Source organism: Anopheles ziemanni, unplaced genomic scaffold (genome assembly GCF_943734765.1).
Source record: "Anopheles ziemanni unplaced genomic scaffold, idAnoZiCoDA_A2_x.2 U_15, whole genome shotgun sequence".
In the NCBI taxonomy this organism is placed as follows: Eukaryota; Metazoa; Arthropoda; class Insecta; order Diptera; family Culicidae; genus Anopheles; species Anopheles ziemanni.
The window spans coordinates 18,203-45,225 of NW_026689887.1; the positions used below are offsets into that span (position 1 = coordinate 18,203).

At 43.3% G+C, this 27,023-nt stretch overlaps 1 protein-coding gene across 1 annotated transcript; it reads right to left on the minus strand.

The window, feature by feature from the left end:
• Positions 1-19,172: 19,172 nt before the first annotated feature.
• LOC131292784 (uncharacterized) lies at positions 19,173-26,648 on the minus strand. The gene is made up of 2 exons (XM_058320866.1): positions 25,599-26,648; positions 19,173-23,393 (listed from the first exon to the last, which is right to left on the minus strand). Exons 1-2 carry the CDS (start codon positions 26,646-26,648, stop codon positions 19,173-19,175), a joined length of 5,271 nt encoding a protein of 1,756 aa, XP_058176849.1.
• Between the last annotated feature and the right edge of the window lie 375 nt (positions 26,649-27,023).

Genomic DNA, 27,023 nt, shown 5'->3' on the forward strand with positions numbered 1-27,023 from the left:
GAGAATGAGACGATGCAAAATGGTGTTTAGAAGGTGCTTAAGGTGACTTTAAAGAGAATGAGACGATGCAAAATGAGGTTTAGAAGGTGCTTAAAGTGACTTTAAAGAGAATGAGACGATGCAAAATGGTGTTTAGAAGGTGCTTAAGGTGACTTTAAAGAGAATGAGACGATGCAAAATGGTGTTTAGAAGGTGCTTAAAGTGACTTTAAAGAGAATGAGACGATGCAAAATGGTGTTTAGAAGGTGCTTAAAGTGACTTTAAAGAGAATGAGACGATGCAAAATGAGGTTTAGAAGGTGCTTAAAGTGACTTTAAAGAGAATGAGACGATGCAAAATGGTGTTTAGAAGGTGCTTAAAGTGACTTTAAAGAGAATGAGACGATGCAAAATGGTGTTTAGAAGGTGCTTAAAGTGACTTTAAAGAGAATGAGACGATGCAAAATGGTGTTTAGAAGGTGCTTAAGGTGACTTTAAAGAGAATGAGACGATGCAAAATGGTGTTTAGAAGGTGCTTAAAGTGACTTTAAAGAGAATGAGACGATGCAAAATGGTGTTTAGAAGGTGCTTAAAGTGACTTTAAAGAGAATGAGACGATGCAAAATGGTGTTTAGAAGGTGCTTAAAGTGACTTTAAAGAGAATGAGACGATGCAAAATGAGGTTTAGAAGGTGCTTAAAGTGACTTTAAAGAGAATGAGACGATGCAAAATGAGGTTTAGAAGGTGCTTAAAGTGACTTTAAAGAGAATGAGACGATGCAAAATGGTGTTTAGAAGGTGCTTAAGGTGACTTTAAAGAGAATGAGACGATGCAAAATGAGGTTTAGAAAGTGCTTAAAGTGACTTTAAAGAGAATGAGACGATGCAAAATGAGGTTTAGAAGGTGCTTAAGGTGACTTTAAAGAGAATGAGACGATGCAAAATGAGGTTTAGAAGGTGCTTAAAGTGACTTTAAAGAGAATGAGACGATGCAAAATGAGGTTTAGAAGGTGCTTAAAGTGACTTTAAAGAGAATGAGACGATGCAAAATGGTGTTTAGAAGGTGCTTAAAGTGACTTTAAAGAGAATGAGACGATGCAAAATGAGGTTTAGAAGGTGCTTAAAGTGACTTTAAAGAGAATGAGACGATGCAAAATGGTGTTTAGAAGGTGCTTAAGGTGACTTTAAAGAGAATGAGACGATGCAAAATGGTGTTTAGAAGGTGCTTAAGGTGACTTTAAAGAGAATGAGACGATGCAAAATGGTCTTTAGAAGGTGCTTAAAGTGCTTAAGGTGACTTTAAAGAGAATGAGACGATGCAAAATGAGGTTTAGAAGGTGCTTAAAGTGACTTTAAAGAGAATGAGACGATGCAAAATGGTGTTTAGAAGGTGCTTAAGGTGACTTTAAAGAGAATGAGACGATGCAAAATGAGGTTTAGAAGGTGCTTAAAGTGACTTTAAAGAGAATGAGACGATGCAAAATGGTGTTTAGAAGGTGCTTAAGGTGACTTTAAAGAGAATGAGACGATGCAAAATGAGGTTTAGAAGGTGCTTAAAGTGACTTTAAAGAGAATGAGACGATGCAAAATGGTGTTTAGAAGGTGCTTAAGGTGACTTTAAAGAGAATGAGACGATGCAAAATGAGGTTTAGAAGGTGCTTAAAGTGACTTTAAAGAGAATGAGACGATGCAAAATGGTGTTTAGAAGGTGCTTAAAGTGACTTTAAAGAGAATGAGACGATGCAAAATGGTGTTTAGAAGGTGCTTAAAGTGACTTTAAAGAGAATGAGACGATGCAAAATGGTGTTTAGAAGGTGCTTAAAGTGACTTTAAAGAGAATGAGACGATGCAAAATGAGGTTTAGAAGGTGCTTAAGGTGACTTTAAAGAGAATGAGACGATGCAAAATGAGGTTTAGAAGGTGCCTAAAGTGACTTTAAAGAGAATGAGACGATGCAAAATGGTGTTTAGAAGGTGCTTAAGGTGACTTTAAAGAGAATGAGACGATGCAAAATGAGGTTTAGAAGGTGCTTAAAGTGACTTTAAAGAGAATGAGACGATGCAAAATGAGGTTTAGAAGGTGCTTAAAGTGACTTTAAAGAGAATGAGACGATGCAAAATGGTGTTTAGAAGGTGCTTAAGGTGACTTTAAAGAGAATGAGACGATGCAAAATGAGGTTTAGAAGGTGCTTAAAGTGACTTTAAAGAGAATGAGACGATGCAAAATGAGGTTTAGAAGGTGCTTAAAGTGACTTTAAAGAGAATGAGACGATGCAAAATGAGGTTTAGAAGGTGCTTAAGGTGACTTTAAAGAGAATGAGACGATGCAAAATGAGGTTTAGAAGGTGCTTAAAGTGACTTTAAAGAGAATGAGACGATGCAAAATGAGGTTTAGAAGGTGCTTAAAGTGACTTTAAAGAGAATGAGACGATGCAAAATGGTGTTTAGAAGGTGCTTAAAGTGACTTTAAAGAGAATGAGACGATGCAAAATGAGGTTTAGAAGGTGCTTAAAGTGACTTTAAAGAGAATGAGACGATGCAAAATGGTGTTTAGAAGGTGCTTAAGGTGACTTTAAAGAGAATGAGACGATGCAAAATGGTGTTTAGAAGGTACTTAAGGTGACTTTAAAGAGAATGAGACGATGCAAAATGGTCTTTAGAAGGTGCTTAAAGTGACTTTAAAGAGAATGAGACGATGCAAAATGAGGTTTAGAAGGTGCTTAAGGTGACTTTAAAGAGAATGAGACGATGCAAAATGAGGTTTAGAAGGTGCTTAAAGTGACTTTAAAGAGAATGAGACGATGCAAAATGGTGTTTAGAAGGTGCTTAAGGTGACTTTAAAGAGAATGAGACGATGCAAAATGAGGTTTAGAAGGTGCTTAAAGTGACTTTAAAGAGAATGAGACGATGCAAAATGGTGTTTAGAAGGTGCTTAAGGTGACTTTAAAGAGAATGAGACGATGCAAAATGAGGTTTAGAAGGTGCTTAAAGTGACTTTAAAGAGAATGAGACGATGCAAAATGGTGTTTAGAAGGTGCTTAAGGTGACTTTAAAGAGAATGAGACGATGCAAAATGAGGTTTAGAAGGTGCTTAAAGTGACTTTAAAGAGAATGAGACGATGCAAAATGGTGTTTAGAAGGTGCTTAAAGTGACTTTAAAGAGAATGAGACGATGCAAAATGGTGTTTAGAAGGTGCTTAAAGTGACTTTAAAGAGAATGAGACGATGCAAAGTGGTGTTTAGAAGGTGCTTAAAGTGACTTTAAAGAGAATGAGACGATGCAAAATGAGGTTTAGAAGGTGCTTAAGGTGACTTTAAAGAGAATGAGACGATGCAAAATGAGGTTTAGAAGGTGCTTAAAGTGACTTTAAAGAGAATGAGACGATGCAAAATGGTGTTTAGAAGGTGCTTAAAGTGACTTTAAAGAGAATGAGACGATGCAAAATGGTGTTTAGAAGGTGCTTAAAGTGACTTTAAAGAGAATGAGACGATGCAAAATGAGGTTTAGAAGGTGGTTAAGGTGACTTTAAAGAGAATGAGACGATGCAAAATGAGGTTTAGAAGGTGCTTAAAGTGACTTTAAAGAGAATGAGACGATGCAAAATGGTGTTTAGAAGGTGCTTAAGGTGACTTTAAAGAGAATGAGACGATGCAAAATGAGGTTTAGAAGGTGCTTAAAGTGACTTTAAAGAGAATGAGACGATGCAAAATGGTGTTTAGAAGGTGCTTAAGGTGACTTTAAAGAGAATGAGACGATGCAAAATGAGGTTTAGAAGGTGCTTAAAGTGACTTTAAAGAGAATGAGACGATGCAAAATGGTGTTTAGAAGGTGCTTAAAGTGACTTTAAAGAGAATGAGACGATGCAAAATGGTGTTTAGAAGGTGCTTAAAGTGACTTTAAAGAGAATGAGACGATGCAAAATGGTGTTTAGAAGGTGCTTAAAGTGACTTTAAAGAGAATGAGACGATGCAAAACGAGGTTTAGAAGGTGCTTAAGGTGACTTTAAAGAGAATGAGACGATGCAAAATGAGGTTTAGAAGGTGCCTAAAGTGACTTTAAAGAGAATGAGACGATGCAAAATGGTGTTTAGAAGGTGCTTAAGGTGACTTTAAAGAGAATGAGACGATGCAAAATGAGGTTTAGAAGGTGCTTAAAGTGACTTTAAAGAGAATGAGACGATGCAAAATGAGGTTTAGAAGGTGCTTAAAGTGACTTTAAAGAGAATGAGACGATGCAAAATGGTGTTTAGAAGGTGCTTAAGGTGACTTTAAAGAGAATGAGACGATGCAAAATGAGGTTTAGAAGGTGCTTAAAGTGACTTTAAAGAGAATGAGACGATGCAAAATGAGGTTTAGAAGGTGCTTAAAGTGACTTTAAAGAGAATGAGACGATGCAAAATGAGGTTTAGAAGGTGCTTAAGGTGACTTTAAAGAGAATGAGACGATGCAAAATGAGGTTTAGAAGGTGCTTAAAGTGACTTTAAAGAGAATGAGACGATGCAAAATGAGGTTTAGAAGGTGCTTAAAGTGACTTTAAAGAGAATGAGACGATGCAAAATGGTGTTTAGAAGGTGCTTAAAGTGACTTTAAAGAGAATGAGACGATGCAAAATGAGGTTTAGAAGGTGCTTAAAGTGACTTTAAAGAGAATGAGACGATGCAAAATGGTGTTTAGAAGGTGCTTAAGGTGACTTTAAAGAGAATGAGACGATGCAAAATGGTGTTTAGAAGGTGCTTAAGGTGACTTTAAAGAGAATGAGACGATGCAAAATGGTCTTTAGAAGGTGCTTAAAGTGACTTTAAAGAGAATGAGACGATGCAAAATGAGGTTTAGAAGGTGCTTAAGGTGACTTTAAAGAGAATGAGACGATGCAAAATGAGGTTTAGAAGGTGCTTAAAGTGACTTTAAAGAGAATGAGACGATGCAAAATGGTGTTTAGAAGGTGCTTAAGGTGACTTTAAAGAGAATGAGACGATGCAAAATGAGGTTTAGAAGGTGCTTAAAGTGACTTTAAAGAGAATGAGACGATGCAAAATGGTGTTTAGAAGGTGCTTAAGGTGACTTTAAAGAGAATGAGACGATGCAAAATGAGGTTTTGAAGGTGCTTAAAGTGACTTTAAAGAGAATGAGACGATGCAAAATGGTGTTTAGAAGGTGCTTAAGGTGACTTTAAAGAGAATGAGACGATGCAAAATGAGGTTTAGAAGGTGCTTAAAGTGACTTTAAAGAGAATGAGACGATGCAAAATGGTGTTTAGAAGGTGCTTAAAGTGACTTTAAAGAGAATGAGACGATGCAAAATGGTGTTTAGAAGGTGCTTAAAGTGACTTTAAAGAGAATGAGACGATGCAAAATGGTGTTTAGAAGGTGCTTAAAGTGACTTTAAAGAGAATGAGACGATGCAAAATGAGGTTTAGAAGGTGCTTAAGGTGACTTTAAAGAGAATGAGACGATGCAAAATGAGGTTTAGAAGGTGCTTAAAGTGACTTTAAAGAGAATGAGACGATGCAAAATGGTGTTTAGAAGGTGCTTAAAGTGACTTTAAAGAGAATGAGACGATGCAAAATGAGGTTTAGAAGGTGCTTAAAGTGACTTTAAAGAGAATGAGACGATGCAAAATGGTGTTTAGAAGGTGCTTAAGGTGACTTTAAAGAGAATGAGACGATGCAAAATGAGGTTTAGAAGGTGCTTAAAGTGACTTTAAAGAGAATGAGACGATGCAAAATGGTGTTTAGAAGGTGCTTAAGGTGACTTTAAAGAGAATGAGACGATGCAAAATGGTGTTTAGAAGGTGCTTAAGGTGACTTTAAAGAGAATGAGACGATGCAAAATGAGGTTTAGAAGGTGCTTAAAGTGACTTTAAAGAGAATGAGACGATGCAAAATGGTGTTTAGAAGGTGCTTAAGGTGACTTTAAAGAGAATGAGACGATGCAAAATGGTGTTTAGAAGGTGCTTAAGGTGACTTTAAAGAGAATGAGACGATGCAAAATGAGGTTTAGAAGGTGCTTAAAGTGACTTTAAAGAGAATGAGACGATGCAAAATGGTGTTTAGAAGGTGCTTAAGGTGACTTTAAAGAGAATGAGACGATGCAAAATGAGGTTTAGAAGGTGCTTAAAGTGACTTTAAAGAGAATGAGACGATGCAAAATGGTGTTTAGAAGGTGCTTAAAGTGACTTTAAAGAGAATGAGACGATGCAAAATGGTGTTTAGAAGGTGCTTAAGGTGACTTTAAAGAGAATGAGACGATGCAAAATGAGGTTTAGAAGGTGCTTAAAGTGACTTTAAAGAGAATGAGACGATGCAAAATGGTGTTTAGAAGGTGCTTAAGGTGACTTTAAAGAGAATGAGACAATGCAAAATGGTGTTTAGAAGGTGCTTAAGGTGACTTTAAAGAGAATGAGACGATGCAAAATGAGGTTTAGAAGGTGCTTAAAGTGACTTTAAAGAGAATGAGACGATGCAAAATGGTGTTTAGAAGGTGCTTAAGGTGACTTTAAAGAGAATGAGACGATGCAAAATGAGGTTGAGAAGGTGCTTAAAGTGACTTTAAAGAGAATGAGACGATTCAAAATGAGGTTTAGAAGGTGCTTAAAGTGACTTTAAAGAGAATGAGACGATGCAAAATGGTGTTTAGAAGGTGCTTAAGGTGACTTTAAAGAGAATGAGACGATGCAAAATGAAGTTTAGAAGGTGCTTAAAGTGACTTTAAAGAGAATGAGACGATGCAAAATGGTGTTTAGAAGGTGCTTAAAGTGACTTTAAAGAGAATGAGACGATGCAAAATGAGGTTTAGAAGGTGCTTAAAGTGACTTTAAAGAGAATGAGACGATGCAAAATGGTGTTTAGAAGGTGCTTAAGGTGACTTTAAAGAGAATGAGACGATGCAAAATGGTGTTTAGAAGGTGCTTAAAGTGACTTTAAAGAGAATGAGACGATGCAAAATGGTGTTTAGAAGGTGCTTAAAGTGACTTTAAAGAGAATGAGACGATGCAAAATGGTGTTTAGAAGGTGCTTAAAGTGACTTTAAAGAGAATGAGACGATGCAAAATGAGGTTTAGAAGGTGCTTAAAGTGACTTTAAAGAGAATGAGACGATGCAAAATGAGGTTTAGAAGGTGCTTAAAGTGACTTTAAAGAGAATAAGACGATGCAAAATGGTGTTTAGAAGGTGCTTAAAGTGACTTTAAAGAGAATGAGACGATGCAAAATGGTGTTTAGAAGGTGCTTAAAGTGACTTTAAAGAGAATGAGACGATGCAAAATGGTGTTTAGAAGGTGCTTAAAGTGACTTTAAAGAGAATGAGACGATGCAAAATGAAGTTTAGAAGGTGCTTAAAGTGACTTTAAAGAGAATGAGACGATGCAAAATGGTGTTTAGAAGGTGCTTAAAGTGACTTTAAAGAGAATGAGACGATGCAAAATGGTGTTTAGAAGGTGCTTAAGGTGACTTTAAAGAGAATGAGACGATGCAAAATGAGGTTTAGAAGGTGCTTAAGGTGACTTTAAAGAGAATGAGACGATGCAAAATGGTGTTTAGAAGGTGCTTAAGGTGACTTTAAAGAGAATGAGACGATGCAAAATGAGGTTTAGAAGGTGCTTAAAGTGACTTTAAAGAGAATGAGACGATGCAAAATGGTGTTTAGAAGGTGCTTAAGGTGACTTTAAAGAGAATGAGACGATGCAAAATGGTGTTTAGAAGGTGCTTAAAGTGACTTTAAAGAGAATGAGACGATGCAAAATGGTGTTTAGAAGGTGCTTAAAGTGACTTTAAAGAGAATGAGACGATGCAAAATGAGGTTTAGAAGGTGCTTAAAGTGACTTTAAAGAGAATGAGACGATGCAAAATGGTGTTTAGAAGGTGCTTAAAGTGACTTTAAAGAGAATGAGACGATGCAAAATGGTGTTTAGAAGGTGCTTAAAGTGACTTTAAAGAGAATGAGACGATGCAAAATGGTGTTTAGAAGGTGCTTAAGGTGACTTTAAAGAGAATGAGACGATGCAAAATGGTGTTTAGAAGGTGCTTAAAGTGACTTTAAAGAGAATGAGACGATGCAAAATGGTGTTTAGAAGGTGCTTAAAGTGACTTTAAAGAGAATGAGACGATGCAAAATGGTGTTTAGAAGGTGCTTAAAGTGACTTTAAAGAGAATGAGACGATGCAAAATGAGGTTTAGAAGGTGCTTAAAGTGACTTTAAAGAGAATGAGACGATGCAAAATGAGGTTTAGAAGGTGCTTAAAGTGACTTTAAAGAGAATGAGACGATGCAAAATGGTGTTTAGAAGGTGCTTAAGGTGACTTTAAAGAGAATGAGACGATGCAAAATGAGGTTTAGAAGGTGCTTAAGGTGACTTTAAAGAGAATGAGACGATGCAAAATGAGGTTTAGAAGGTCTTTAAGGTGACTTTAAAGAGAATGAGACGATGCAAAATGAGGTTTAGAAGGTGCTTAAAGTGACTTTAAAGAGAATGAGACGATGCAAAATGAGGTTTAGAAGGTGCTTAAAGTGACTTTAAAGAGAATGAGACGATGCAAAATGGTGTTTAGAAGGTGCTTAAAGTGACTTTAAAGAGAATGAGACGATGCAAAATGAGGTTTAGAAGGTGCTTAAAGTGACTTTAAAGAGAATGAGACGATGCAAAATGGTGTTTAGAAGGTGCTTAAGGTGACTTTAAAGAGAATGAGACGATGCAAAATGGTGTTTAGAAGGTGCTTAAGGTGACTTTAAAGAGAATGAGACGATGCAAAATGGTCTTTAGAAGGTGCTTAAAGTGACTTTAAAGAGAATGAGACGATGCAAAATGAGGTTTAGAAGGTGCTTAAGGTGACTTTAAAGAGAATGAGACGATGCAAAATGAGGTTTAGAAGGTGCTTAAAGTGACTTTAAAGAGAATGAGACGATGCAAAATGGTGTTTAGAAGGTGCTTAAGGTGACTTTAAAGAGAATGAGACGATGCAAAATGAGGTTTAGAAGGTGCTTAAAGTGACTTTAAAGAGAATGAGACGATGCAAAATGGTGTTTAGAAGGTGCTTAAGGTGACTTTAAAGAGAATGAGACGATGCAAAATGAGGTTTAGAAGGTGCTTAAAGTGACTTTAAAGAGAATGAGACGATGCAAAATGGTGTTTAGAAGGTGCTTAAGGTGACTTTAAAGAGAATGAGACGATGCAAAATGAGGTTTAGAAGGTGCTTAAAGTGACTTTAAAGAGAATGAGACGATGCAAAATGGTGTTTAGAAGGTGCTTAAAGTGACTTTAAAGAGAATGAGACGATGCAAAATGGTGTTTAGAAGGTGCTTAAAGTGACTTTAAAGAGAATGAGACGATGCAAAATGGTGTTTAGAAGGTGCTTAAAGTGACTTTAAAGAGAATGAGACGATGCAAAATGAGGTTTAGAAGGTGCTTAAGGTGACTTTAAAGAGAATGAGACGATGCAAAATGAGGTTTAGAAGGTGCTTAAAGTGACTTTAAAGAGAATGAGACGATGCAAAATGGTGTTTAGAAGGTGCTTAAGGTGACTTTAAAGAGAATGAGACGATGCAAAATGAGGTTTAGAAGGTGCTTAAAGTGACTTTAAAGAGAATGAGACGATGCAAAATGAGGTTTAGAAGGTGCTTAAAGTGACTTTAAAGAGAATGAGACGATGCAAAATGGTGTTTAGAAGGTGCTTAAGGTGACTTTAAAGAGAATGAGACGATGCAAAATGAGGTTTAGAAGGTGCTTAAAGTGACTTTAAAGAGAATGAGACGATGCAAAATGAGGTTTAGAAGGTGCTTAAAGTGACTTTAAAGAGAATGAGACGATGCAAAATGAGGTTTAGAAGGTGCTTAAGGTGACTTTAAAGAGAATGAGACGATGCAAAATGGTGTTTAGAAGGTGCTTAAAGTGACTTTAAAGAGAATGAGACGATGCAAAATGGTGTTTAGAAGGTGCTTAAAGTGACTTTAAAGAGAATGAGACGATGCAAAATGAGGTTTAGAAGGTGCTTAAAGTGACTTTAAAGAGAATGAGACGATGCAAAATGGTGTTTAGAAGGTGCTTAAGGTGACTTTAAAGAGAATGAGACGATGCAAAATGAGGTTTAGAAGGTGCTTAAAGTGACTTTAAAGAGAATGAGACGATGCAAAATGGTGTTTAGAAGGTGCTTAAAGTGACTTTAAAGAGAATGAGACGATGCAAAATGAGGTTTAGAAGGTGCTTAAAGTGACTTTAAAGAGAATGAGACGATGCAAAATGGTGTTTAGAAGGTGCTTAAAGTGACTTTAAAGAGAATGAGACGATGCAAAATGGTGTTTAGAAGGTGCTTAAAGTGACTTTAAAGAGAATGAGACGATGCAAAATGGTGTTTAGAAGGTGCTTAAGGTGACTTTAAAGAGAATGAGACGATGCAAAATGGTGTTTAGAAGGTGCTTAAAGTGACTTTAAAGAGAATGAGACGATGCAAAATGGTGTTTAGAAGGTGCTTAAAGTGACTTTAAAGAGAATGAGACGATGCAAAATGGTGTTTAGAAGGTGCTTAAAGTGACTTTAAAGAGAATGAGACGATGCAAAATGAGGTTTAGAAGGTGCTTAAAGTGACTTTAAAGAGAATGAGACGATGCAAAATGAGGTTTAGAAGGTGCTTAAAGTGACTTTAAAGAGAATGAGACGATGCAAAATGGTGTTTAGAAGGTGCTTAAGGTGACTTTAAAGAGAATGAGACGATGCAAAATGAGGTTTAGAAGGTGCTTAAAGTGACTTTAAAGAGAATGAGACGATGCAAAATGAGGTTTAGAAGGTCTTTAAGGTGACTTTAAAGAGAATGAGACGATGCAAAATGAGGTTTAGAAGGTGCTTAAAGTGACTTTAAAGAGAATGAGACGATGCAAAATGAGGTTTAGAAGGTGCTTAAAGTGACTTTAAAGAGAATGAGACGATGCAAAATGGTGTTTAGAAGGTGCTTAAAGTGACTTTAAAGAGAATGAGACGATGCAAAATGAGGTTTAGAAGGTGCTTAAAGTGACTTTAAAGAGAATGAGACGATGCAAAATGGTGTTTAGAAGGTGCTTAAGGTGACTTTAAAGAGAATGAGACGATGCAAAATGGTGTTTAGAAGGTGCTTAAGGTGACTTTAAAGAGAATGAGACGATGCAAAATGGTCTTTAGAAGGTGCTTAAAGTGACTTTAAAGAGAATGAGACGATGCAAAATGAGGTTTAGAAGGTGCTTAAGGTGACTTTAAAGAGAATGAGACGATGCAAAATGAGGTTTAGAAGGTGCTTAAAGTGACTTTAAAGAGAATGAGACGATGCAAAATGGTGTTTAGAAGGTGCTTAAGGTGACTTTAAAGAGAATGAGACGATGCAAAATGAGGTTTAGAAGGTGCTTAAAGTGACTTTAAAGAGAATGAGACGATGCAAAATGGTGTTTAGAAGGTGCTTAAGGTGACTTTAAAGAGAATGAGACGATGCAAAATGAGGTTTAGAAGGTGCTTAAAGTGACTTTAAAGAGAATGAGACGATGCAAAATGGTGTTTAGAAGGTGCTTAAGGTGACTTTAAAGAGAATGAGACGATGCAAAATGAGGTTTAGAAGGTGCTTAAAGTGACTTTAAAGAGAATGAGACGATGCAAAATGGTGTTTAGAAGGTGCTTAAAGTGACTTTAAAGAGAATGAGACGATGCAAAATGGTGTTTAGAAGGTGCTTAAAGTGACTTTAAAGAGAATGAGACGATGCAAAATGGTGTTTAGAAGGTGCTTAAAGTGACTTTAAAGAGAATGAGACGATGCAAAATGAGGTTTAGAAGGTGCTTAAGGTGACTTTAAAGAGAATGAGACGATGCAAAATGAGGTTTAGAAGGTGCTTAAAGTGACTTTAAAGAGAATGAGACGATGCAAAATGGTGTTTAGAAGGTGCTTAAGGTGACTTTAAAGAGAATGAGACGATGCAAAATGAGGTTTAGAAGGTGCTTAAAGTGACTTTAAAGAGAATGAGACGATGCAAAATGAGGTTTAGAAGGTGCTTAAAGTGACTTTAAAGAGAATGAGACGATGCAAAATGGTGTTTAGAAGGTGCTTAAGGTGACTTTAAAGAGAATGAGACGATGCAAAATGAGGTTTAGAAGGTGCTTAAAGTGACTTTAAAGAGAATGAGACGATGCAAAATGAGGTTTAGAAGGTGCTTAAAGTGACTTTAAAGAGAATGAGACGATGCAAAATGAGGTTTAGAAGGTGCTTAAGGTGACTTTAAAGAGAATGAGACGATGCAAAATGGTGTTTAGAAGGTGCTTAAAGTGACTTTAAAGAGAATGAGACGATGCAAAATGAGGTTTAGAAGGTGCTTAAAGTGACTTTAAAGAGAATGAGACGATGCAAAATGGTGTTTAGAAGGTGCTTAAGGTGACTTTAAAGAGAATGAGACGATGCAAAATGGTGTTTAGAAGGTGCTTAAGGTGACTTTAAAGAGAATGAGACGATGCAAAATGGTGTTTAGAAGGTGCTTAAGGTGACTTTAAAGAGAATGAGACGATGCAAAATGAGGTTTAGAAGGTGCTTAAGGTGACTTTAAAGAGAATGAGACGATGCAAAATGAGGTTTAGAAGGTGCTTAAAGTGACTTTAAAGAGAATGAGACGATGCAAAATGGTGTTTAGAAGGTGCTTAAGGTGACTTTAAAGAGAATGAGACGATGCAAAATGAGGTTTAGAAGGTGCTTAAAGTGACTTTAAAGAGAATGAGACGATGCAAAATGAGGTTTAGAAGGTGCTTAAAGTGACTTTAAAGAGAATGAGACGATGCAAAATGGTGTTTAGAAGGTGCTTAAAGTGACTTTAAAGAGAATGAGACGATGCAAAATGGTGTTTAGAAGGTGCTTAAGGTGACTTTAAAGAGAATGAGACGATGCAAAATGAGGTTTAGAAGGTGCTTAAAGTGACTTTAAAGAGAATGAGACGATGCAAAATGGTGTTTAGAAGGTGCTTAAGGTGACTTTAAAGAGAATGAGACGATGCAAAATGAGGTTTAGAAGGTGCTTAAAGTGACTTTAAAGAGAATGAGACGATGCAAAATGGTGTTTAGAAGGTGCTTAAGGTGACTTTAAAGAGAATGAGACGATGCAAAATGAGGTTTAGAAGGTGCTTAAAGTGACTTTAAAGAGAATGAGACGATGCAAAATGGTGTTTAGAAGGTGCTTAAGGTGACTTTAAAGAGAATGAGACGATGCAAAATGAGGTTTAGAAGGTGCTTAAAGTGACTTTAAAGAGAATGAGACGATGCAAAATGAGGTTTAGAAGGTGCTTAAGGTGACTTTAAAGAGAATGAGACGATGCAAAATGAGGTTTAGAAGGTGCTTAAAGTGACTTTAAAGAGAATGAGACGATGCAAAATGGTGTTTAGAAGGTGCTTAAGGTGACTTTAAAGAGAATGAGACGATGCAAAATGAGGTTTAGAAGGTGCTTAAAGTGACTTTAAAGAGAATGAGACGATGCAAAATGAGGTTTAGAAGGTGCTTAAAGTGACTTTAAAGAGAATGAGACGATGCAAAATGGTGTTTAGAAGGTGCTTAAGGTGACTTTAAAGAGAATGAGACGATGCAAAATGAGGTTTAGAAGGTGCTTAAAGTGACTTTAAAGAGAATGAGACGATGCAAAATGGTGTTTAGAAGGTGCTTAAAGTGACTTTAAAGAGAATGAGACGATGCAAAATGGTGTTTAGAAGGTGCTTAAGGTGACTTTAAAGAGAATGAGACGATGCAAAATGAGGTTTAGAAGGTGCTTAAAGTGACTTTAAAGAGAATGAGACGATGCAAAATGAGGTTTAGAAGGTGCTTAAAGTGACTTTAAAGAGAATGAGACGATGCAAAATGGTGTTTAGAAGGTGCTTAAGGTGACTTTAAAGAGAATGAGACGATGCAAAATGGTGTTTAGAAGGTGCTTAAGGTGACTTTAAAGAGAATGAGACGATGCAAAATGGTGTTTAGAAGGTGCTTAAGGTGACTTTAAAGAGAATGAGACGATGCAAAATGAGGTTTAGAAGGTGCTTAATGTGACTTTAAAGAGAATGAGACGATGCAAAATGGTGTTTAGAAGGTGCTTAAGGTGACTTTAAAGAGAATGAGACGATGCAAAATGAGGTTTAGAAGGTGCTTAAAGTGACTTTAAAGAGAATGAGACGATGCAAAATGGTGTTTAGAAGGTGCTTAAAGTGACTGTAAAGAGAATGAGACGATGCAAAATGGTGTTTAGAAGGTGCTTAAAGTGACTTTAAAGAGAATGAGACGATGCAAAATGGTGTTTAGAAGGTGCTTAAGGTGACTTTAAAGAGAATGAGACGATGCAAAATGAGGTTTAGAAGGTGCTTAAGGTGACTTTAAAGAGAATGAGACGATGCAAAATGAGGTTTAGAAGGTGCTTAAAGTGACTTTAAAGAGAATGAGACGATGCAAAATGGTGTTTAGAAGGTGCTTAAGGTGACTTTAAAGAGAATGAGACGATGCAAAATGAGGTTTAGAAGGTGCTTAAAGTGACTTTAAAGAGAATGAGACGATGCAAAATGGTGTTTAGAAGGTGCTTAAGGTGACTTTAAAGAGAATGAGACGATGCAAAATGAGGTTTAGAAGGTGCTTAAAGTGACTTTAAAGAGAATGAGACGATGCAAAATGGTGTTTAGAAGGTGCTTAAGGTGACTTTAAAGAGAATGAGACGATGCAAAATGAGGTTTAGAAGGTGCTTAAAGTGACTTTAAAGAGAATGAGACGATGCAAAATGAGGTTTAGAAGGTGCTTAAGGTGACTTTAAAGAGAATGAGACGATGCAAAATGAGGTTTAGAAGGTGCTTAAAGTGACTTTAAAGAGAATGAGACGATGCAAAATGGTGTTTAGAAGGTGCTTAAGGTGACTTTAAAGAGAATGAGACGATGCAAAATGAGGTTTAGAAGGTGCTTAAGGTGACTTTAAAGAGAATGAGACGATGCAAAATGGTCTTTAGAAGGTGCTTAAAGTGACTTTAAAGAGAATGAGACGATGCAAAATGAGGTTTAGAAGGTGCTTAAGGTGACTTTAAAGAGAATGAGACGATGCAAAATGAGGTTTAGAAGGTGCTTAAAGTGACTTTAAAGAGAATGAGACGATGCAAAATGGTGTTTAGAAGGTGCTTAAGGTGACTTTAAAGAGAATGAGACGATGCAAAATGAGGTTTAGAAGGTGCTTAAAGTGACTTTAAAGAGAATGAGACGATGCAAAATGGTGTTTAGAAGGTGCTTAAGGTGACTTTAAAGAGAATGAGACGATGCAAAATGAGGTTTAGAAGGTGCTTAAAGTGACTTTAAAGAGAATGAGACGATGCAAAATGGTGTTTAGAAGGTGCTTAAGGTGACTTTAAAGAGAATGAGACGATGCAAAATGAGGTTTAGAAGGTGCTTAAAGTGACTTTAAAGAGAATGAGACGATGCAAAATGGTGTTTAGAAGGTGCTTAAAGTGACTTTAAAGAGAATGAGACGATGCAAAATGGTGTTTAGAAGGTGCTTAAAGTGACTTTAAAGAGAATGAGACGATGCAAAATGGTGTTTAGAAGGTGCTTAAAGTGACTTTAAAGAGAATGAGACGATGCAAAATGAGGTTTAGAAGGTGCTTAAGGTGACTTTAAAGAGAATGAGACGATGCAAAATGAGGTTTAGAAGGTGCTTAAAGTGACTTTAAAGAGAATGAGACGATGCAAAATGGTGTTTAGAAGGTGCTTAAGGTGACTTTAAAGAGAATGAGACGATGCAAAATGAGGTTTAGAAGGTGCTTAAAGTGACTTTAAAGAGAATGAGACGATGCAAAATGAGGTTTAGAAGGTGCTTAAAGTGACTTTAAAGAGAATGAGACGATGCAAAATGGTGTTTAGAAGGTGCTTAAGGTGACTTTAAAGAGAATGAGACGATGCAAAATGAGGTTTAGAAGGTGCTTAAAGTGACTTTAAAGAGAATGAGACGATGCAAAATGAGGTTTAGAAGGTGCTTAAAGTGACTTTAAAGAGAATGAGACGATGCAAAATGAGGTTTAGAAGGTGCTTAAGGTGACTTTAAAGAGAATGAGACGATGCAAAATGAGGTTTAGAAGGTGCTTAAAGTGACTTTAAAGAGAATGAGACGATGCAAAATGAGGTTTAGAAGGTGCTTAAAGTGACTTTAAAGAGAATGAGACGATGCAAAATGGTGTTTAGAAGGTGCTTAAAGTGACTTTAAAGAGAATGAGACGATGCAAAATGGTCTTTAGAAGGTGCTTAAGGTGACTTTAAAGAGAATGAGACGATGCAAAATGAGGTTTAGAAGGTGCTTAAAGTGACTTTAAAGAGAATGAGACGATGCAAAATGAGGTTTAGAAGGTGCTTAAAGTGACTTTAAAGAGAATGAGACGATGCAAAATGAGGTTTAGAAGGTGCTTAAAGTGACTTTAAAGAGAATGAGACGATGCAAAATGAGGTTTAGAAGGTGCTTAAAGTGACTTTAAAGAGAATGAGACGATGCAAAATGGTGTTTAGAAGGTGCTTAAAGTGACTTTAAAGAGAATGAGACGATGCAAAATGAGGTTTAGAAGGTGCTTAAAGTGACTTTAAAGAGAATGAGACGATGCAAAATGAGGTTTAGAAGGTGCTTAAAGTGACTTTAAAGAGAATGAGACGATGCAAAATGAGGTTTAGAAGGTGCTTAAAGTGACTTTAAAGAGAATGAGACGATGCAAAATGGTGTTTAGAAGGTGCTTAAGGTGACTTTAAAGAGAATGAGACGATGCAAAATGAGGTTTAGAAGGTGCTTAAAGTGACTTTAAAGAGAATGAGACGATGCAAAATGGTGTTTAGAAGGTGCTTAAGGTGACTTTAAAGAGAATGAGACGATGCAAAATGGTGTTTAGAAGGTGCTTAAAGTGACTTTAAAGAGAATGAGACGATGCAAAATGGTGTTTAGAAGGTGCTTAAGGTGACTTTAAAGAGAATGAGACGATGCAAAATGGTCTTTAGAAGGTGCTTAAAGTGACTTTAAAGAGAATGAGACGATGCAAAATGAGGTTTAGAAGGTGCTTAAGGTGACTTTAAAGAGAATGAGACGATGCAAAATGAGGTTTAGAAGGTGCTTAAAGTGACTTTAAAGAGAATGAGACGATGCAAAATGAGGTTTAGAAGGTGCTTAAAGTGACTTTAAAGAGAATGAGACGATGCAAAATGGTGTTTAGAAGCTGCTTAAAGTGACTTTAAAGAGAATGAGACGATGCAAAATGAGGTTTAGAAGGTGCTTAAAGTGACTTTAAAGAGAATGAGACGATGCAAAATGGTGTTTAGAAGGTGCTTAAGGTGACTTTAAAGAGAATGAGACGATGCAAAATGGTGTTTAGAAGGTGCTTAAGGTGACTTTAAAGAGAATGAGACGATGCAAAATGGTCTTTAGAAGGTGCTTAAAGTGACTTTAAAGAGAATGAGACGATGCAAAATGAGGTTTAGAAGGTGCTTAAAGTGACTTTAAAGAGAATGAGACGATGCAAAATGAGGTTTAGAAGGTGCTTAAAGTGACTTTAAAGAGAATGAGACGATGCAAAATGGTGTTTAGAAGGTGCTTAAGGTGACTTTAAAGAGAATGAGACGATGCAAAATGAGGTTTAGAAGGTGCTTAAAGTGACTTTAAAGAGAATGAGACGATGCAAAATGGTGTTTAGAAGGTGCTTAAGGTGACTTTAAAGAGAATGAGACGATGCAAAATGAGGTTTAGAAGGTGCTTAAAGTGACTTTAAAGAGAATGAGACGATGCAAAATGGTGTTTAGAAGGTGCTTAAAGTGACTTTAAAGAGAATGAGACGATGCAAAATGGTGTTTAGAAGGTGCTTAAAGTGACTTTAAAGAGAATGAGACGATGCAAAATGGTGTTTAGAAGGTGCTTAAAGTGACTTTAAAGAGAATGAGACGATGCAAAATGAGGTTTAGAAGGTGCTTAAGGTGACTTTAAAGAGAATGAGACGATGCAAAATGAGGTTTAGAAGGTGCTTAAAGTGACTTTAAAGAGAATGAGACGATGCAAAATGGTGTTTAGAAGGTGCTTAAGGTGACTTTAAAGAGAATGAGACGATGCAAAATGAGGTTTAGAAGGTGCTTAAAGTGACTTTAAAGAGAATGAGACGATGCAAAATGAGGTTTAGAAGGTGCTTAAAGTGACTTTAAAGAGAATGAGACGATGCAAAATGGTGTTTAGAAGGTGCTTAAGGTGACTTTAAAGAGAATGAGACGATGCAAAATGAGGTTTAGAAGGTGCTTAAAGTGACTTTAAAGAGAATGAGACGATGCAAAATGGTGTTTAGAAGGTGCTTAAAGTGACTTTAAAGAGAATGAGACGATGCAAAATGGTGTTTAGAAGGTGCTTAAGGTGACTTTAAAGAGAATGAGACGATGCAAAATGAGGTTTAGAAGGTGCTTAAAGTGACTTTAAAGAGAATGAGACGATGCAAAATGGTGTTTAGAAGGTGCTTAAGGTGACTTTAAAGAGAATGAGACGATGCAAAATGGTGTTTAGAAGGTGCTTAAGGTGACTTTAAAGAGAATGAGACGATGCAAAATGAGGTTTAGAAGGTGCTTAATGTGACTTTAAAGAGAATAAGACGATGCAAAATGGTGTTTAGAAGGTGCTTAAGGTGACTTTAAAGAGAATGAGACGATGCAAAATGAGGTTGAGAAGGTGCTTGTTCTCGCACGTAGCGATGGGCGAGTGTTTTGCACGTAGCGAAAGCGAATGTTTTGCACGAAGCTAAAGCGAATGTTTTGCACGAAGCTAGAGCGAATGTTTTGCACGAAGAATTCACACGTTGTAATTACTAGGTTAAAAAGGAACTTTATTTGCACCTTTTAATTAGATTGGCACGTAGCAGCTTGTTACTCGTAGGTATACGTAAGAAAAGCGAGAGAGCCCGTCGATCCGTTGATCGACGGTTTTATAGGTGTCATCGCTCCCCTCCACTTCCCTATGCGTGGGAGAGTTGCCCGTAGCGAAAGCTCTCCCACGCGCTCTCTCCTGTGACGTACCAGCACGCGGTGATAAGCTGACATTCCAGCACGCGGTCTGGCACGTCACACGATCTTCCGGGTCATGGAGGGGATTTGCCATAATTGATATGCGCTTATCGCATGATCGCGCGGATGACGTGATTGATCATGCGCTTATCGCATGATCGCGCGGATGACATAATTGTTTCGATTATAACGCGATTATTTCCCACAACCATTCCTCCCCCCTTTGGGACGCAGGCGACCGTCCCAAATTCCGCACGTAGGTGGTGGGTCGTCCTCATGCTCAGGGGTCGTCGGCGGCACGTAGCCAGGAGTCGAGTCAGGAGGACACTGCGCTGCTGATCCCTCAAGTTGTTCGTTTGGCGCTGCGTCGGATACGGAAGAGTCAGGTGCGCCCGAATGCTCCTTGGATACTTCCGTTTCAGCGGCCTCAACTGGGAGGGGTGCCAACAGCCTCACGTTGCGCTTGTAGATGCCGCTGCTTGTTCGTATGTCAGCGACACGTACGATGCCGTCGGGTCCCACGTAGGTTTTGACGACCAGGCCCATGGGCCATCGTCCAACGGGTAGGTTGTCATCACCGACTAGCACGATCTGGCCCGTCTGCAAGTTTGTAGTGCGTTTCGTCCACTTCGCACTACAACGCAACTGAGCAAGGTACTCAGTTCGCCAACGGGACCAGAATTGCTGAGCGAGTTTCTGGACTCGCTTCCAGCGAGTTTTGACACCGACCGTGTCATCGTCTCCAAGCGGGGCAGGAGTGGTGAATGATGCTCGTCCGATGAGGAAGTGCGCAGGGGTAAGTGCCTCTACCGATTCCGGACTGGAGTGGATTGCGGTGAGCGGCCTGGAGTTGAGAATGGCCGAAATTTGGTAGAGTAACGTCTGTAGCTCTACCAAGTTCAGCTGGGCTCCCTTTGCGGCGGCCTTGAACAATCGTTTTGCCACCTTGATGTTGGCCTCCCAAAGCTCTCCGAAGTTTGGGCTCCTGGGAGGGATAAACGAGAAACGAATTCCACTGTCCGCTGCCAAGCTCACCACTTCGTCCTGGAATTCCCGGTTGTTGTGAGTCTTGCGAAGCAGGGTCAATTCTCTGGCAGCTCCCACGAAGTTGCGGCCGTTGTCGGAGTAGATCGTGTCAGGTCTTCCACGTAGGGACACGAATCGTAATAGAGCTGAGATGAACGCCGATGTCGACTGATCTTCCACTACCTCCAAGTGCGTGGCCTTCGTAGTGAAACACACGAAGATACAAACGTAGACCGTTCTACGCTTGCCTGATCGAGCATTTGAAACGATTTCGAAGGGGCCACACAGGTCCACGCCGGTGTGGGTGAAGGCGGGAGACACGTTGACGCGAGCCGACGGCAGCTGTCCCATCTGCTGGGCGTATTGTCTTGGGCGCGCTCGGGCACAAATTACGCATCTCGAGGTTACCCCGACGACTGTTCTTCGCAGGTCTCGCATCCAGAATCTCGCACGGAATTCGGCCATGATCAGCTCAGTTCCCGCATGGAAATTGTGCTCGTGCAAATGGCGGATGATTACGCGGGAGAAGGGATGCGACTTTGGTACTAGGAAAGGAACCTTGGCTTCGTCAGCCAGATCCGAGTTTCCTAGTCGTCCCCGTACGCAGATGATCTTATCCCTTACTATTGGGTCGAGGTGCTGCATCGAACCTTTGGGCGTAACTGACCCGGAGTCTTGCATCTCCTTGACCTCATTGGGAAAGCACGTAGCTTGCATCACCCGTACTATCAGTTGGAGTCCGTACTCCAATTCGTCGAGCTGAAGGGGTCCTGATTTTTTCTCCACGGAGGATGAGGGTGCGCGTAAGTTAAAGATTGCTCTACCGAGCCACGCGAAATGTCGTCTTGTCATGATGAACGAGTTGTGGTGCTTGTACTGGGATAACAAGTCATCACAATCGTTCCCCACCATGGCCGTCAACAATAGAGGAGCGTCGACAGCTTCCTCCAACGCAGTCACGTAGTTTAGTTGAGGCATAACTGGCCTTTCATCATTGACTATGAAACTCGGTCCGTTCAGCCAAAAACTCGCAGTCTCGCTGTTTATGAGCTTGTTGGCAGGAAGTCCTCTGGACACGAGGTCTGCTGGGTTGAGTTTCGTCGGCACGTAGCTCCAATCCAGACGATTCGTGGCAGCGTGAATTTTCTCCACCCGGTTCTTAACGTAGACTCCCCACTTGGTGTTGTCGGAACGTATCCAAGCCAGTACCACCTGAGAGTCAGTCCACCAACGAGTTTGGCTTATCCGGGTGCCAAAGGCGTCCTTTATTTTGGCATAAAGGCGAGCTAGGAGCAGAGCTCCTTGCAGTTCGAGTCGCGGCAAAGTCACCTCTTCGATGGGTGCCAATCGCGACCTGGAGCACAGCAACCGAGATTGCGGGTTTCCTTCACCGTCCAGAAAGCGAAGGTAAATGGCGCATCCAAAGGCCTTCGTAGATGCGTCGCTGAAGCCGTACATGATCGCGTCCTGAGGTTCGCTGGGCAGCGCCATCCTTGGGATTGGGAGCTGTCTGAGAAGCGGCAGGTGGCTGGCGAATCCGTTCCAGCTTTCGATCATGCGAGGTGATGCGGCTTCATCCCATCCGAAGCCATCTCGCCAGAGGTCTTGTAGCAGAATCTTTCCGGTGACTATCACTGGTTGGAGGATCCCGATAGGATCATACAGCTTGCCAACTTTGGATGCTAAACGTCGTTTCTCCAATGAACCCAAAGGCTCGTAGAACTCATCCTGGACTACGAGCTGGAACGTATCCTCTGTAGGGCACCAAGCCAGGCCGAGCAACTTGATGGCCTGCTTCTCACCAATCTGTACAGTTGTATCGCGGTGTTCCACCGGGATTTTACTGGTGATCTCTGGTGAGTTAGATGCCCACTTTCGCAATGGCATCCCGCGTATGTTGAGTGCTCGCTCGACGCTGGTCATAAGCTCACGTAGCTGCTCGGGAGTCGATGCGCCCAACGAAAGGTTGTCCACGTAGAACGATGATTGGATGGCGTCAGCTGTCTGGGGATCGGAAGTCCGCACTTCTTCCCCGGCTTCGAACAACGCCCTGCAGGCCAAATAAGACGAAGCAGCCTCACCGTACGTAACAGTGAGGAGTCTGAATAGTTGCATCGTGTCCTTTGGCTTGTCGCGCCACAGAATGCACTGCATCCAAGTGTCGGGCTCGGATACCCACACTTGACGGTACATCTTCACGATGTCGGCAGTCGCCACCACGGTTTGAGTACGGAAATCTAGCCAGATTCGGAACAAGTCAGGCTGGATCACGGGTCCTACGGCTTGGAGGTCGTTCAGCGAGATTCCCGTCGTTGATTTCGCGCTGGCGTCGAACACAACGCGTAGTTTTGTGGTAGTCGAGTCTGGCTTGACCACGCAAGAGTGGGGAATCACGTAGCGTACTTTGGGGAGCTCCTCCGTTGATACTGGGCACATGTGGCCCAGCTCTTGGTACTCTCGCATGAACTTTCGATATTCTGCGTAGGTGGGCTCATGGCTGGCGAGACGTCTTTCTAGGGCTAGCAAGCGGCGTCTTGCTTGCCCCATTGAATCTCCCAGCTGGTTTAGCTCCCCCCGTAAGGGAATTTGTACGATGTATCGTCCATCGTCAGCGATGGTGGTATGCTCCTTAAAGTGCGTCTCTAGTTCGTGAGACTTCCAAACCGTGGAGTCGGCGGCATCATTTGGGAGTTCTTCGATTCTCCAGAATCGTTCGAGGATCTCCTTTAGGTCATCGACGCACGTAGCTAGACAACTGTGTTCGTATAGATCGGCTGAAGTCGTGTCACGTAGCATTCCTCCCACGAGCCATCCGAATTTAGAATTCTGGAGGGTCAAGCCATTTGGGAGGCGACGCAGCCCTGTCTTGAGTGCGTCGAAGCATATTCTGGCACCTAAGATAGCGTCGATTGTTCCAGGATGGTAGAATTCCGCATCTGCTAGGAACTTGGCCTCTGGCAGGTCCAATTCGTCTTGTCTGATGGCACGAGCCGGTTGATCACTGAGACCGGGAATCACGAAGAATCCGACATCCTCAGAGCAGCTGCCGTCAATCGACGTAATCTTCGCTCGTATTTGTTGGGTTACTGGGATTTTGCTCCCCACGCCACTCAGCGTCAATCGTGCAGGGTGCATCGCTAATCCAAGACGCTTGACCGCATTCTTGGTGATTGCCTCGATTTGGCTGCCGGAGTCGAGCACGCATCGGATCCGTTGCCACATCCCCATGTTGTCCTGGATGAGTATCGCGACAGTAGCGAGCAGCACGTAGTTGTCCAGTAGCGGGATGTCTTCCGTTTGTGAAATGTCAACCGAGGCACGTCTTGATTGGCAAGAATCGGCAGCAGGATCACTCGATGAATTGGCGCCCGAAAGGGGGTCATTACCATCCTGTGGGGTAGTTTCATCAGGACGAGGCGCAGGACAAGCACGATGATGCAAGGAGCCGGAACGCAGCACGGCGCGGGATCTCCTCGGGATGTTGGATGCATCATGCGGCATACAACAGCTTCTGGATGCAGAATGAATCCGAAGAGGCACGGAGCAGGAACGAGAAGGTGCGGCGCGAACACCAGGCGGCAATTGGCAGGCACTGGGTGGCGCGGCAGTACGAAGAGGCACGGAGCAGGAACGCGGGGCGGCGCGAGCACCAGGCAGAAATAGGCAGGCACTGGGCGGCGCGGCAACACGAAGAGGCACGGAGCAGGAACTAGAAGCGGCGCGAGCAGCAGGCGGCAAGAGGCAGGCACTGGGCGGCGCGGCAACACGAAGAGGCACGGAGCAGGAACTAGAAGCGGCGCAAGCAGCAGGCGGCAAGAGGCAGGCACTGGGCGGCGCGGCAACACGAAGAGGCACGGAGCAGGAACTAGAAGCGGCGCGAGCACCAGGCGACAAGAGGCAGGCACTGGGCGGCGCGGCAACACGAAGAGGCACGGAGCAGGAACGAGAAGCGGCGCGAGCACCAGGCGGCAAGAGGCAGGCACTGGGCGGCGCGGCAACACGAAGAGGCACGGAGCAGGAACTAGAAGCGGCGCAAGCAGCAGGCGGCAAGAGGCAGGCACTGGGCGGCGCGGCAACACGAAGAGGCACGGAGCAGGAACTAGAAGCGGCGCGAGCACCAGGCGGCAAGAGGCAGGCACTGGGCGGCGCGGCAACACGAAGAGGCACGGAGCAGGAACGAGAAGCGGCGCGAGCACCAGGCGGCAAGTGGCAGGCACTGGGCGGCGCGGCAACACGAAGAGGCACGGAGCAGGAACTAGAAGCGGCGCGAGCACCAGGCGGCAAGAGGCAGGCACTGGGCGGCGCGGCAACACGAAGAGGCACGGAGCAGGAACTAGAAGCGGCGCGAGCAGCAGGCGGCAAGAGGCAGGCACTGGGCGGCGCGGCAACACGAAGAGGCACGGAGCAGGAACCGGGCGGCACGGTGACATTTAAAGGAACAGAACGGGCACATACCTGTACGCAGCTTGCGTGACTCAGCAAAGCTTGGACACCGGGCGGCAGACTACAGTCCCTGGGCGTTTCGGCAGCACGAGGAAGCACGGAGCGGGAACGGCGGGGCACGAAACTGGAGTCACTCGGCACGGCGCGGGCACCAGGCGGCAAGCAGCAGGCACTGGGCGGCGCGGTGGCACGAGGAGGCACGGAGCGGGAACGTCGAGGCACGAAGCTGGAGTAACTCGGCACGGCGCGGGCACCAGGCGGCAAGCAGCAGGCACTGGGCGGCGCGGTAGCACGAGGAAGCACGGAGCGGGAACGGCGGGGCACGAAACTGGAGTCACTCGGCACGGCGCGGGCACCAGGCGGCAAGCAGCAGGCACTGGGCGGCGCGGTGGCACGAGGAGGCACGGAGCGGGAACGTCGAGGCACGAAGCTGGAGTAACTCGGCACGGCGCGGGCACCAGGCGGCAGGCAGCAGGCACTGGGCGGCGCGGTAGCACGAGGAAGCACGGAGCTGGAGCGGCGGGGCACGAAGCTGGATTCACTCGGCACGGCGCGGGCACCAGGCGGCAAGCAGCAGGCACTGGGCGGCGCGGTGGCACGAGGAGGCACGGAGCGGGAGCGGCGAGGCACGGAGCTGGAGCGGCGGGGCACGAAGCTGGATTCACTCGGCACGGCGCGGGCACCAGGCGGCAAGCAGCAGGCACTGGGCGGCGCGGTAGCACGAGGAAGCACGGAGCACACACGGGGCACGAAGCACGGGGGGCGAGGCACGGAGCACACGCGAGGACGCACGGAGCACACGCGAGGACGCACGAAGCGGGAACGGCGGGACACGGCACTGGGGTTCGGATGCACGGAGCGGGCGCGGAGTGAGGGCACGGAGTGGGCAAGTCACTCCGGCGTCGGGTCGGAGTGCACGTGGAGCATTGTGTGGTGCTTCTTGCCACACACCTGGCACCTCCGCTCACTCGGGCATGCATTGGCCGGATGGTCCTTCGAGAAGCAGTTCATGCACTTGCGGCGGTCCATAATGTAATTAATGCACTGAATTACGGACCGCGCGCGCAGCTCCGGGCACACCGTCGTCACGTGGCCCGTCCTGTCACACGCGTAACACCGTCGCGTCCCAGCCCCCTGACCCCCCGTTCTTACCTTCGTACTGGTGCTGGCGGGAACGATGGCGGCAGCGGCTGGCTGGGTCGCCGGCGCCCTCCGCGCAGGCCTGGAGGCGATGGCAGCAGGCTTCGGGGTGACGGTTGCAGCTAGCACCGTCCGTGCTGCTCGCTGGTTCGCTCCACGCGCTCGATCCGCATCTTCCTTCCGCTTGGGCTGATAATAAATTTTATTAGCCAGCCCATCCAGCTCGCGACGCAGCTCAACCCACGTAGGGATGAGCTGCTGGTCCGCACGCCGTGTCACGCTCGCAATGGTTTCAGCGTCTAGCTTGTCCATTACGAGCGCGACAATCAGCCCGTCTTCCACCACGGAGGTGGAATCGCCAGCCTCGGCGATCTGGCGGGCTGAGGCCACGGCCGTCTCCACTACGTCGATGACGCGCATCAACGCGTTCGCCGACGGAGAGCTCATCCTGGGCAGTTCGAGGATTTTGCGGATGTGGCCCATAAATGCCACCCGCTTCTTATAAAATCTCTCCTCCAGCTTGGCCCAAGCTTGGGCGAACGGCATTCCGGCGTTTTCGAATGCCTCACAACTGTGCCTCGCGATGTCGCACCGCTCGAGGCATTTTATCAAAAAGGCGAATTTATCGGAGTCCTCCGTAAGTCCGGCCACGCGCTTCTCGAATCGACTCGAGAACGCGGGCCATTCGGAGGGCGAGCCCTCGAACTTGGGCAGTTCTATGCGAGGCAGGTGGTCTGCTCGCGATGGCTGCCCCGCCATCGTGGTGTCCAAAATGGACGGTTTGGAGGCGGCTCCCTCACGGCGCTTGGTTGCAGCCGCCATGGCTGCCGCATAAGCCTCCGTGAAGGGGCCCCTGCGCGGATGGGGGCCGGTGACACTTTCGACGCGCATCAGCGCGGCGTTCCCGTCCCGCCACAGGGACGCCAAGATGTCCACCTTCACGGCGGCCACCTCCGGTTTCATCTTCGCATCGAGGCTTGCGGCCACCTCCTTTACGCTGCCCTCTAGGGCGGTAAGTAGCCGCAAGGCCTCGGCCACGATGTTTTCGATCTCGTTATTCATACTTAAGTCGTGACAGAATTTTGCACTTAGCACTTTTCACGTTATCACGTCGGGGTCACCAAAATGTTCTCGCACGTAGCGATGGGCGAGTGTTTTGCACGTAGCGAAAGCGAATGTTTTGCACGAAGCTAAAGCGAATATTTTGCACGAAGCTAGAGCGAATGTTTTGCACGAAGAATTCACACGTTGTAATTACTAGGTTAAAAAGGAACTTTATTTGCACCTTTTAATTAGATTGGCACGTAGCAGCTTGTTACTCGTAGGTATACGTAAGAAAAGCGAGAGAGCCCGTCGATCCGTTGATCGACGGTTTTATAGGTGTCATCGCTCCCCTCCACTTCCCTATGCGTGGGAGAGTTGCCCGTAGCGAAAGCT

Bases quoted from the DNA above. Each gene is read 5' to 3' on its own strand.
- LOC131292784 (XM_058320866.1), bottom strand. From the start codon at position 26,648: ATGAATAACGAGATCGAAAACATCGTGGCCGAGGCCTTGCGGCTACTT. The intron at 23,394-25,598 runs GTAAGAACGGGG...ACTACCCCACAG, and splicing joins CCGCCAGCACCAGTACGAAG to GATGGTAATGACCCCCTTTC.